The following is a 12,655-nucleotide window of genomic DNA, read 5'->3' as shown; positions in this document are numbered from 1 at the left end:
TATACGATGTTTAATAGGTAGCCAGTGCAGTGTTGACAGAACCGGGCTAATATTGTCGTACTTCCTGGTTCTAGTAAGAACTCTAGCTGCTGCATTTTGGACCAGCTGGAGTTTGTTTATTAAGAGTGCAGAACAACCACCCAATAAAGCATTACAATAATCTAGCCTTGAGGTCATGAACGCATGAATTAACTTTTCTGCATTTGACATTGAGAGCATAGGTCGTAATTTAGATATATTTTTGAGATGGAAAAATGCAGTTTTACATACGCTAGAAACATGGCTTTCAAAGGAAAGATTGCTATCAAATAGCACACCTAGGTTCCTAACTGATGACGAAGAATTGACAGAGCAGCCATCAAGTGTTAGACAGTGTTCTAGGTTATTACATGCGGAGGTTTTTGGTCCTATAACACCTCTATTTTAAAACAAACATTAAAGATTCATTCCTGAATATAATTGTTCATTTGTGCTAATTTAGCTGACATGCGCTGACAGATTGTTTTCATCAGAAATCTATAAAGCTTTTGCCTCTGTTCTGATGGTGTTTGTGGTCATTCGGCAAAGGCTTTGCTTCAAAGCGTCTCACAGTCTTCTGTCTCTCCAGAACGTTTCGGCTGCTATTTACGGCTCGCATTGCTCTCCTACTGCGCCGGGAAAGCGCTTACATTCGTTCACTCCAGCAAACTTCATCCTGGAACAAAAACACAAACCTGCAATTAAATAATAAGACATTTATGATCTGCTAGAGCTTTAATGATCAAATTCACTTACTATAATTACTGTTCAAGGAGTGTTATTCAATGCCTAATGGTGATATTAATGAAATAAAGAGTTAAAAGTCATGTTAGCAGATATTTTTAATGTGCGTTTAAACCAGCAAACTCTCCTCAACAATGCATGATTTGAGGACTGATGTAGCAAGCAGCACTAATGATTCATTTTAAACTATATAACTCGGTGAGGTTTGGTCTGTATGTTGAGTTGTATTTGAAGTCAGAGGAGGAAATAATTGCTGTCTAGGGAACAATTATCTCCTCAGACGTCTTGTAATTGTCGGTTGTTTGCTCCAAATTTCCATACCGTAGCATTTCTTTCTCTCACATTAATAGTGCAGGTTTGATTTGTGCTGCTTGTGTTTCTGCTGAGTCACGTCATGCTTATTTCTAACTAAATAGAATGCAAAAAAAAACTATGACTACTATGAAAGTCAGTGGGGTCCAGTGTTGTTTGGAAGCCAGTTAACTTTCATTGTGAGTGTGATGTGTGTTCATGTGCAGGAGTTCACACGTGTGTGTTTGCTCTTGTTTTTCGGCAGCGATGTGCTTGTTTTCGGAGCAGACGCTGGTGGAAGGACAACGCTGTGCTGTTCATCATCCCACCGCAGGACTCTGCCAGCTGTTTGAATGCAGGGTACAGATCTCTCCAAACACTGCTCTAGATTTGCACACAACACAACAGTTTTGAAGTATTTACATACTGTTTAGCAGAATTTAAACATAAGTGTTTAAAAGTACTAACATTTTACAAAATAAATAACATTGTATTTATATTTTATTTACAGTTACAAGAATATAAGTATTTATATAGTATTAAGTAGTATAAAAATATAAAAGTAGTATATGTTTAGTAATTGTGTATCTATCTGCAACTTCCTAACATCTACCCAGAAAACTCTAGCAACCACACAGATTACCCTAGCAATCACCTAGAGTACCCTAGCAACCACCCAGAACACCCTAACAACAGGCTAGGAACTACACAGAGTACCCTAGCAAATGCCTAGCAACCACCTAAATCACCCTAGCAACCGCCTAGCAACACCTTAGCAACCACCTATAACACCCAATCAACTGCACAGCAACCACCTAAAACACCCTAGCAACCAGACAGTGTACCCTAGCAATCAACCAGAGACTATAGACACCACCCAGAATACACTAGCAACCACCCATAACACTCTAGAAACTGATTAGAAACCTCCTAGAAACACCCTAGCAACCACACAGTGTACCCTAGCAACTGCCTAACAACTGCCTAGGAACCACCCAGAGTACCCTAGCAACTGCTTAGCAACCACATAAAACAGCCTAACAACCACACAGTGTACCTTAGCAATCACTTAGAATACCCTAGCAACCACCCATAACACCCTAGCAACTGCATAGCAACAGCCTAGCAAACCACCCAGAGTACCCTAGCAACTGCCTAGCAGAGTACCCTAGCAAATGCTTAGCAACCACCTAAAACAGCCTAGCAACACCCTAGCAATCACCTAGAGTACCCTAGCAATGGCCTAGAAACCATCCAGAACATCCTAACAACCACCTAGGAACCACCCAGAGTACCCTAGCAACTGCCTAGCAGAGTACCCTAGCAAATGCTTAGCAACCACCTAAAACAGCCTAGCAACCGCCTAGCAACACCCTAGCAATCACCTAGAGTACCCTAGCAATGGCCTAGAAACCACCCAGAACATCCTAACAACCACCTAGGAACCACTCAGAGTACCCTAGCAACTGCCTGGCAACCACGTCAAACAGCCTAGCAACCATCTAGCAATCACCCAGAGTACCCTAGCAACTCCCTAGCAACCATTCAGAACTATCTATCTAAATAAATTTTTTTAGGGCGAATGATAAACACTTTCCTTGACGTTTTTTTTCTTTGTCAGGATCGTACGATGCACAGAGTTCCGAGCTCTGAAGACTGTCCGCAGCTCACCTGCGCAGAATCTGATCAGATCACACTGACGGACAGATGCTGCAGAGTCTGCAGAGGTACAGAAGCGCATCTGCCTTTATTCTGAACGAATAACCTCTGAGAAAAGTTACTTATCGTTACAATACGTACTATGGACCTTTTTCACATTTCTGGGTTTCTCAGCAGCGGAAGTCGTCATAGTTGGGTTAACTTGAAGAGCAGTGAATGGGAGAGTACCACAAATATATTTTTTTGGATTCCCATTTGCGCAAATAGCAGAAGAAAAACTCCACAATAGTGTTTTCACAACTTTCAAAAAAAGGGAAAAAAATTTGAGAGAACGATGTCAAATTTACTGTCCCTCCTACAGACGCTGCATTAGAAACACCCTCGCATTAGCGTTAACTAGTTTTTTTTTAATTTGATGCAAAGGTGATGTAATACAAAGTATAGTGTTTAGTGCTGTCAAACGATTAATTGCGATTAATCGCATCCAAAATAAAAGTTTTTGTTTACGTGTGTATATACACACACGCATAACATATTTATATTAAATCTATTTTATATAATATAAATTATATGAATATAAATATATACATGTAAATATGTTTTAAATATATACCATATTTGTGTGTATTTATATATGCATAATAAATATACACAGTACACACTCATATTATGTAAACATATTTATTTTGGACGTGATTAATCGCAGTTAATCGCGATTAATCGCTTGACAGCACTGTTATAAATGCACATACATTAAAAAAAAAAATCAAAATATAAAAAACTTTCGAGGACTTACGATGCTGATGACCGTTAAGCGCATCGTCACAGTCTTGAGAAAAGTTTTGTTTACATAATATATGAGCGTGTACTGTGTATATTTGTTATGTATATATAAATACACACACATGCATGTATATATTTAAGAAAAATATGTTATATATTAAATCTATTTTATATAATATAAATTATATGAATATAAATATATACATGTAAATATGTTTTAAATATATACCATATTTGTGTGTATTTATATATGCATAATAAATATACACAGTACACACTCATATTATGTAAACATATTTATTTTGGACGTGATTAATCGCAGTTAATCGCGATTAATCGCTTGACAGCACTGTTATAAATGCACATACATTAAAAAAAAAAATCAAAATATAAAAAACTTTCGAGGACTTACGATGCTGATGACCGTTAAGCGCATCGTCACAGTCTTGAGAAAAGGGTCCATAGACAATAATCGGTGTGTAGCTTGACCTTTAGCGCGACAGTGTTTCAAGAAGCATGAATCGATGAACACAAATCTCCTCTGTCTGGGGTCAAAGGTCACGACTTCTGCGCCGAGGAGAACATCTGTGCTGAGAACTCGGCCTGCGTGAACTTAGACGCCGGCGCCAGCTGCAGCTGCAAGAACGGTTTCCGGCCGCTGCGCGAGGACAGCGCCTACTGCGAAGGTGAGCCGTCAATCAAACGATCCGCCAGAGAATCCCTTACTGCAGAACACGTGTGACATTTGCATGCGCAGACGCTGCGGGAAACCCATCGTAATTACAGCGCGCTGGGAACAGGAATTTAACCGCATTAGAGCCGCCGGCTGATTTTAATATTCCAGGATATACATTATTATTCCAGGACATGTGTGTAATGACTCCTCTTGTGATAATTGGATTTTTCTGCTGGTAAAATGACACAGAATCGAGTGTTGACATAAAATAGCTCGCACTTAGATACTGATATAACACGTACGGCTTTGGGGTTTGAAGCTCACCAATTTAACACAGTGATTTAGCACAATTTAGTATTACATAAAAACAAGATATACATTAAATATTATTTATAGTAATGTTAAATTAATATTAATGTTATATGATAATGTTTTAGAATTAATATTAATAAATATACTATTAATTGATCATTCATTATATTAAAAATATGTAATGTAATAAATATGACCAATTATTAAATTTTTAAAAATAAATATAACATTATAAACATATATAATAATAATTATTATTATTATTACACAAACATAATATAATAAATTAATTTAGTACAATTCATTGTAATAATTCATTGTAATGTGATATAAATGGTATGAAATAAAATGAATATTAAAGTAATATTAATGTCTTACAATTAATAGCAATAAATATAAAATATAAAATATAATATTATTAAGAAATTATATTGTTATATTATAAATGTAACACAATAATAATATAATAAATTTTGTACAATACGTCACATAAAAATATAATATGTAATATAATAAATATTGCTAATTATTAATAATGTAAAATTAATATTCATGTAATATTGTTATTATAAATAAATAAATATAATATAATAATACAATATAACAGTTTAGTACAATTAAGTATATTACAAATATAATACAATATTATAAATTCATATTTTATAAATATAATAAACAATATTATAAGTAATATAATGAAATATATAACACAGTATGAAAATTCAACAATAAGAAATTCAACAAAAAGAGTCAGCGCTCATGACGTCTGATGTGCATTCGTGAACAAAACTGCTGCGTGAATATGAAATACAGTACACTGACATCTATCTGTTGCTTTTTCCATCTGTCAGATCGCTATGCGATTAGTTTGACTCATTAATCATCTCATCTTGTTATTCTATCATTAATTCAGTGACATTTCCGAGTTGACTGACGGCGCTAAAAATAAAGAATTCTCCGTTATCTGTGTTGGTTTTGATGCACATGACTAATTAACCAAGTGGCATTATTGATGCGCGACTAGAATCCATCTTGCTTCAGCATCTTAATTGGCTGCTATTGCGTACGGCTGTGAGTAAGTCACCAGTGTCTCCCTCCACCTTCCTCATCCTGGTTTTCCCTCTCAAAGCCGAGCCGAGCTGCGGATGGCCTACTTTCGGTGAATGCCTAATGACTCGGGCCGTGTTTCTGGGGACACGGCGCCCCCGTCACCTCCCGCGCATCAGACGGATCTCTAATGAAACCTGTTCATCTCGCCGGCTAAAGATAACCTCACGTGCGCGGCCGGTCAGGTAATTATCAAAGACCGAGACGATCTGAATAATTAAAGATGCTATCAGACACAGCGAGCTGGACGGTCCTAAACGACCCCGCGGAGGGGAGAGCAAGAAATCAAAGAGTTTTGAAATAAAGCGGCAGGAATATAAGCCATGTGTAACCCAGAAACGGATTCGCCGGCAGTGTCCCACTTCCACACTCATTTGTCACCTCTTTCTGTTTAACCTTGCTGCTTGGGACGCAACACCTGCTGCTGAGCTTTCCATCATTCGCTGGAGGACCATATCTGCTTTTAGCGTTGCAAATTCTAGCTCTTTAATGCAATAAACGTCCTCTTTTTGGACGACATTTCATAGTTAGAGCTGTCCGAGACGACCACAATCATATATCAATTTTACCAGCTATTTTTTTCCTGCTAGAAATCCAATTTAAAATGATTTTTAAAATGTTTGATGGACTCAAATCAAAAGATCAGGTGATTCTTATCAAATAAATAAATCATAAATATTATATATATATAGTATTAATTAAATATTAGTATTATATATATATATATATATATATATATAAAGTATTAATTAAATATTCTTTGGAAAAATTAGGAAATTCTATTTAAAACAATTCTTATATTAAATCATGTTTTAACCCGTTTATTCCCAAATTTTTCCCAGACATGTAAATATCCAAATGATGTGTCATTAGTAACCCTTTGAAATAATCAATAATTATTATTATTATTTTTTTTTTTTAAAGTGTGTGAAAAATTGTTTTATGGTCTGTCACAATTGTGACCGGTGGGATAATGTGTTAACGAATTAACATATTTCTGCAGTCATAAAAGTTATTATATATCTTAGCCCATCTATTTTAAACTGTTTGATCACATTCTAATTATAATATGTATATTTATTATGCATATATAAATGCACACACATACAGTATATATTTTGAAAATATTTACATGCATACATTTATATTTATATAATTAATATTATATATAAATACATGGAATATAAGCCATGTGTAACCCAGAAACGGATTCGCCGGCAGTGTCCCACTTCCACACTCATTTGTCACCTCTTTCTGTTTAACCTTGCTGCTTGGGACGCAACACCTGCTGCTGAGCTTTCCATCATTCGCTGGAGGACCATATCTGCTTTTAGCGTTGCAAATTCTAGCTCTTTAATGCAATAAACGTCCTCTTTTTGGACAACATTTCATAGTTAGAGCTGGCTGAGACGACCACAATCATATATCAATTTTACCAGCTATTTTTTTCCTGCTAGAAATCCAATTTAAAATGATTTTTAAAATGTTTGATGGACTCAAATCAAAAGATCAGGTGATTCTTATCAAATAAATAAATCATAAATATTATATATATATAGTATTAATTAAATATTAGTATTATATATATATATATATATATATATATAAAGTATTAATTAAATATTCGATGCGATTAATCGTTTGACAGCACTAATATATATATATATATTTAAATAAATATTTATTCAAAGTTATTTATTTAAATTCACATTAAAACTCTTTAGAATGAAAGTAAATTAAATATTAATTAAAGGATAGAAATAAAATATAAATCATTTTTAAACATAAATATATTTATTAAAATATTTTTATATAAATATTTTATATTTTAAGTATTTTATATTCATCAAAATGTATTTTAAAATTGTATTTAAATAAATAATTGTGTATAGAGAGAGATAGATGAGACGCATTTGAAGCTGTTGCAGTAAAGTCTGCTTCACAGAACAGTGTTTTGTCGTGTAAACGTACAACAAAATCTCCACCATCAAGCATCAGGCCGTATATATCATCACATCGCCTCATTCCACCTGATATTGACACGATTGAGCCGGATAACCCAAACAATGTCCCACAACCGTCAGGAACCTCATGCTACTGTTGTGAATCAGAGCATGCACCATTTCATCAAACACCCCAGAGACTGAGACGAAACTTTCCCAGCGCCGTCGTCTCACGCTCTCCAGCATCCGGAGCTTCAGAAACACGTCTGCGTTCTTCATTATGCAGGCAGCGGAGCGCCGGTCTCTCTCAAGAAGCGTGCGTGGCTCTTTAAAGGCGTCATGAGCATTGGCGTCGGGTTAAAAATAGCGTGAGATCGGGCCCGTTTCAATATTTCATGCGGGAGGTTGTAGGGCGTGAGCTCGAGGGAACAGTGCCGCTTCACGCTGCTTTACTGCATGATAAAGCTTCGGGAGAGACTGCTGGACTGAGAAGGAGAAGAGCGAGAGCGTGCTGATTATTACACACTCAGAGTTACAGTCCATCTGATCTCAAACACACTTCACGGACATCATGTGGAGACCAGCAGGACTAAAGTGTGTACAACATTCAACTTGAGTGCTCTCATGCTTTCGGCAGTCACACATCAACCTGTTTTACGAAGAATTTAATGTCATTTAATTATGAAAATGTGTAATTAATTCATTTATTGTAATAATAATAATAATAATAGTATAGCTCAAGAGTATGCGTATCAAGAAAAGCACTACATACATGTATTGAATTAATTAATTAATAAAAATTCAGATTAGAATAGTTTAAAATATTATATATATATATATATATTTAATACATTTATTTAAATTTATTTCCATATTTATTTAAATTCACATTTCAACACTTTAAAATGCATTGACATTACAAATAAATGTAATGTAAAATTTATTGAAATTACACATTACAACAGTTTAAAACTATACGTATTAATTAAAGTGTTTTCTATTTATCAAAAGCTATTTCATATATACAGACACACACACACACACACATTTAATTATTTAATTAATTACAATTCACACTGTAACACTTTAAAACAAAAATAGTATTACATTTTGTCTTTGTAGAAAATTTAATTTTGATGGTATTTTTACTGGCAGCCAATAATCAATAATGTGTTTAGTAGAGATAGGAATTGTGATTAAAGGTTTAATTATAAAAATTAGTGAATTAGTATTAATTCATTTACTTCCATAAATTCATAATGTGTATTTATTAAGGTATTTTATATTCATTAAAATGTGTGTGTGTGTGTGTGTGTATATATCAGACATAAGGATGGTGAAGAATTTAATAGTGATGAAAATAATGTTTTTCCTGAAATATTAAAATATGCCAAATTGAAGTGTCCACTTTCCCAATTACCTGAAATCTAACTATCCTGAAAGAAGTCTCTTCTGCTCACCAAGGCTGCATTCTTTTAATAAAAAAAGCAGTAAAAATAGTGAAATATTATTATAATTTAAAATAACCATTTTCTATGGGAATCAATGTTGAAAACAGTTGTGCTGCATAATATTTTTGTGGAAACCGTACTTTTCTGGATTTTTGGATGAATAAAAAGTTCAAAAGAACAGCATTTATATGAAACGGAAATCTTTAGTGACGTTATAAATGTCTTTACTGGCACTTTTGGCAAATGTGATGCTTCTTTGTTGAATGTTCTCAAAGCAAATGGCAGTGATTGAGAGCAGAAGTGCTTCTTGACGCCCAGCTCTTCAGCGTTTTTCACACGATCGATCCATTCAAGCGTCTGAGTCCTGCAGAATAGCTGCGTGTCCTTGACTCGACTTCACCTTGTTAATCTGCAGTTATTCCAGCCATTTAAATGAGATCTCTCAGAGACAGCGTGTGAACCCGGCGAGCGATGTCAGTTCCTGTAGGTGACTGGCAGCGACTGTAAAAGTGCAGTTGAATCTCAAATTACTGTAGATTGGACGAAGAGAGATGTGCGTGAACAGTCAGAATAGAGAGCAGACTGAACTCTTATTAGGTGGCACGATGAAGCACTAGCAGAATGCATTTCTGTGGAAATGTGACGTTTAGAGTGCTTTTATGAACGGTTTACACATGAATTCACAACTATTTCAATAATCAAATTCACACTGAAAACACAGAAACTCATTCGGCGTGTGTGTCATGATTGAGGCACATCGAACGTCTGACTCTTATATTATTTCAATATATATTTTAACATTATTTATCATTTTTAAATATGTTAATATTTTTTTCCTTTCAGACCGTCCTTGTCAATGAAAAACAGAAGAATGAAGTAAAAATGCAAAAATAAAAACTAATTATTGAATGAATACATTTTGTTTGTTTATAATTTTATAATTTGCACCATGTCAGCTGCCACGGCTATATTGTTGGTGAGAAATAACAGAAGTAAAAATGAAAAAAAATGTAAAAAAGGTTAAATGATTAACTAAATAATGAGAGGAATCAATTAACACATAAACAAACAAATAAATGGCATCCTTTTCTTAAAAAAAAAAAAAAAAAGTAAAAATGCAAAAATGAGAAAAGAATTAGTCAATGAATAAATAAAAAAAAATATTTTCTTCGAATAAAATGAAATAAATAAATAAATAAATAAATAATAAATAAATAAATGAAGATGTTTGATCATTCATTCTTTTTTATTACTGCATTTTTACTACTGTTTTTTACAGGGACAGTATGAAAAGAAAAGTATTTATTTATTCATTTATTTTTATTTCTTCACTTAATTGTTTATTTAATAATACATTTTATACACACACACACAGACACACACACACATATATATATATATATACTGTATATATGTGTGTGTGTAAGGGATAATCAATGGATAGCCGTGCATTAAAGGATTTTAAATGCATGACGTGGAGGCAAAGAACCACCCGACGCGAAGCGGATTAAAATCCTTTAATGCACGGCTAGCCGTTGATTATCCCGCTTATTCCATGGTCATTTGCCAAGTTATAGACAAGTTAAAACGTGTATTGCTCTTTGCAGCGCAATATTTGACAGAATGGGTAAAAATGACATGTTATACTCTAGCATTCTGCCCGCTTCATATCAGACACAGAGATGAAATAGTGCAGTAAGATCACATTTATTTGAATGAATTATAGCATTTATTTCAATTAATTATCGATCGATCGAGAGAGAGAGAGAGAGAGAGAGAGAGAGAGACAGAGAGAGAGAGAGAGAGATGACAGTTGTGTGTCAGTTACCTGCTTGCTGCGCTGCGCGTCTCTCTCTACAAATAATTACTTCAAAAACAGCGATTTTATCACCTCCTTGCTGGGGAATATAATGTAGTGATGAATTAATATAGAACGGTGATTAAACTGACTTGGAACTACCTGTGCATTAAACGGTTTTACTGCATACCTGCCAGCCAATCAGAATCCAGTATTCAGACAGACCATGGAATAAATAAATAAATATATATATATATATATGTGTGTAATTTATTATTATTATTTATTTTTATTTAGAAGAAACTTCAAAAGCACCTTAAATAATGTGAATGAGATTTGGTAAGATGAACTAGTCGTGTGGAAGCGTGGTCTGATGAAGTCGCTCTCACAGCTGATAAATGACTCTGGCATTCACAGGTAGAAGCAGAAGTGAATAAAGTTCCTGGCAACGCAGCGAGAGCGAATGGACTCTGGCAGGCCGTATTAATCCTAATGAATTGTTTTGTCTTGTATAAAGCGCTCTCTTAACGGAAAACGAAGCACAGTGATTCATAAAGCGTCCCGTGGAGAACAGACTGACAGCGGCTCTCGTTTGTCATCCACCAATAGCAGACCACAATCCATCGTCATTTACATCCCATTCAGAAACAGGCTTAAAGGAACACATGGCAGCAACAATACTACAGCGAGAATAAAAGTTATGCCTTCTTTCTTTGCGTGAACATTTGGGCGGCGTTATGCAAATCTTCCCACATAGTGAGGTAGACATGTGGGGGGCGTGTTAGAACCAGCCGTTTTAGGAGGGCGTGGACAAGTCTTAACTTTTACAAAGAATATCTCTTTGGGTTTGAGACTTTAGTCTTTGCAACTTTAGGGTCTATCTATCTATCTATCTAGACTCTATTCACGAACAGCTTGTAACACTCCAAAGAGAAAGAAAAACTTGAAATCGCATCATATGACCCCTTTAAGAGGCTAGCTGGATGGGTTTTTATCTAGTCAAAAACCAGTTTAGACCTGCTGCTTGTTCCAACACCCAACCAGACTATGAAAGTAAGCAGAAATGAGTCTAGAAAGAATAGAAAGTCACAACAGAACTGCATAGAGTCTGTGATTATGTATGACATTATGTTAAATGTTTTGGTTTATTGAAATCATCACCGATAGAAAGTGAAGTACTTTTGGCTCCCTGGACTCATAATGTCCCTGTTACAAAAAGCAGAAGTAAAAATAGAAAAATGAAGAAAAACAAAATAATAATAAATAAATATAAATAAGTGAACAAACAAACAAACATGGGTGGGTGGATGGGTGGGATAGATAGATAGATAGATAGATAGATAGTGTATTCTGACTGAAGTCTTTGTTTACGGAGTCACTCGGACTGAATCTGGAGTAAAATCAATGGATCAGTGAGCTTCATTCTGAACTTTATTGCTTTGACTAAAGCCGCTCTTCAGAGAGTGAGGAGATTCATCAGCTGTGAGAGCGACTTCATGAGACAAGACCAGTCATCAGCGCAGCTTTTTCAGGTTATTGCTGTTTTGTCGTCATCTTACCGAAACTCATTCATTATTTAAGGCACGTTGAAGGTTTCTTCTGTCTGACAAGAAGGATCTGCTGGTAATGACTGAAGCCCGTCTGCTCACGTTAAACACTGGCTAATTAGCAGAAGAGTGGCAGGTTAGTTGTTAAGTGCTGGAGAAACGTCTTTCAGATGAAGCTCGAGGTGTTTATTGAACGTTAAAGGGGTCATATGATGCTTTTTTAAAGATCATTATTTTGTGTATTTGGTGTAACAGAATATGTTGACATGCTTTAATGTTCAAAAAACACATTATTTTTCAAATACTGTACATTATTGTAGGTCCTC

The 12,655-nt window shown here is 34.9% G+C and overlaps 1 protein-coding gene across 1 annotated transcript in view; it reads left to right on the top strand.

Annotated features, from left to right (window-relative positions):
• The window catches only part of nell2a (neural EGFL like 2a), a 104,046-nt gene that overhangs the window by 43,759 nt on the left and 47,632 nt on the right, over positions 1-12,655 (top strand). Inside the window, exons 12-14 of the mRNA XM_016515731.1 lie at positions 1,319-1,413; positions 2,675-2,780; positions 4,053-4,181. Of these exons, the coding sequence (XP_016371217.1) occupies positions 1,319-1,413; positions 2,675-2,780; positions 4,053-4,181 (330 nt within the window). The remainder of the gene's footprint in view (positions 1-1,318; positions 1,414-2,674; positions 2,781-4,052; positions 4,182-12,655) is intronic.

Source organism: Sinocyclocheilus rhinocerous, unplaced genomic scaffold, assembly GCF_001515625.1.
Source record: "Sinocyclocheilus rhinocerous isolate Xijiao unplaced genomic scaffold, SAMN03320098_v1.1 scaffold116, whole genome shotgun sequence".
Taxonomy (NCBI): Eukaryota; Metazoa; Chordata; class Actinopteri; order Cypriniformes; family Cyprinidae; genus Sinocyclocheilus; species Sinocyclocheilus rhinocerous.
This window is presented reverse-complemented; position numbering and strand designations above follow the sequence as displayed.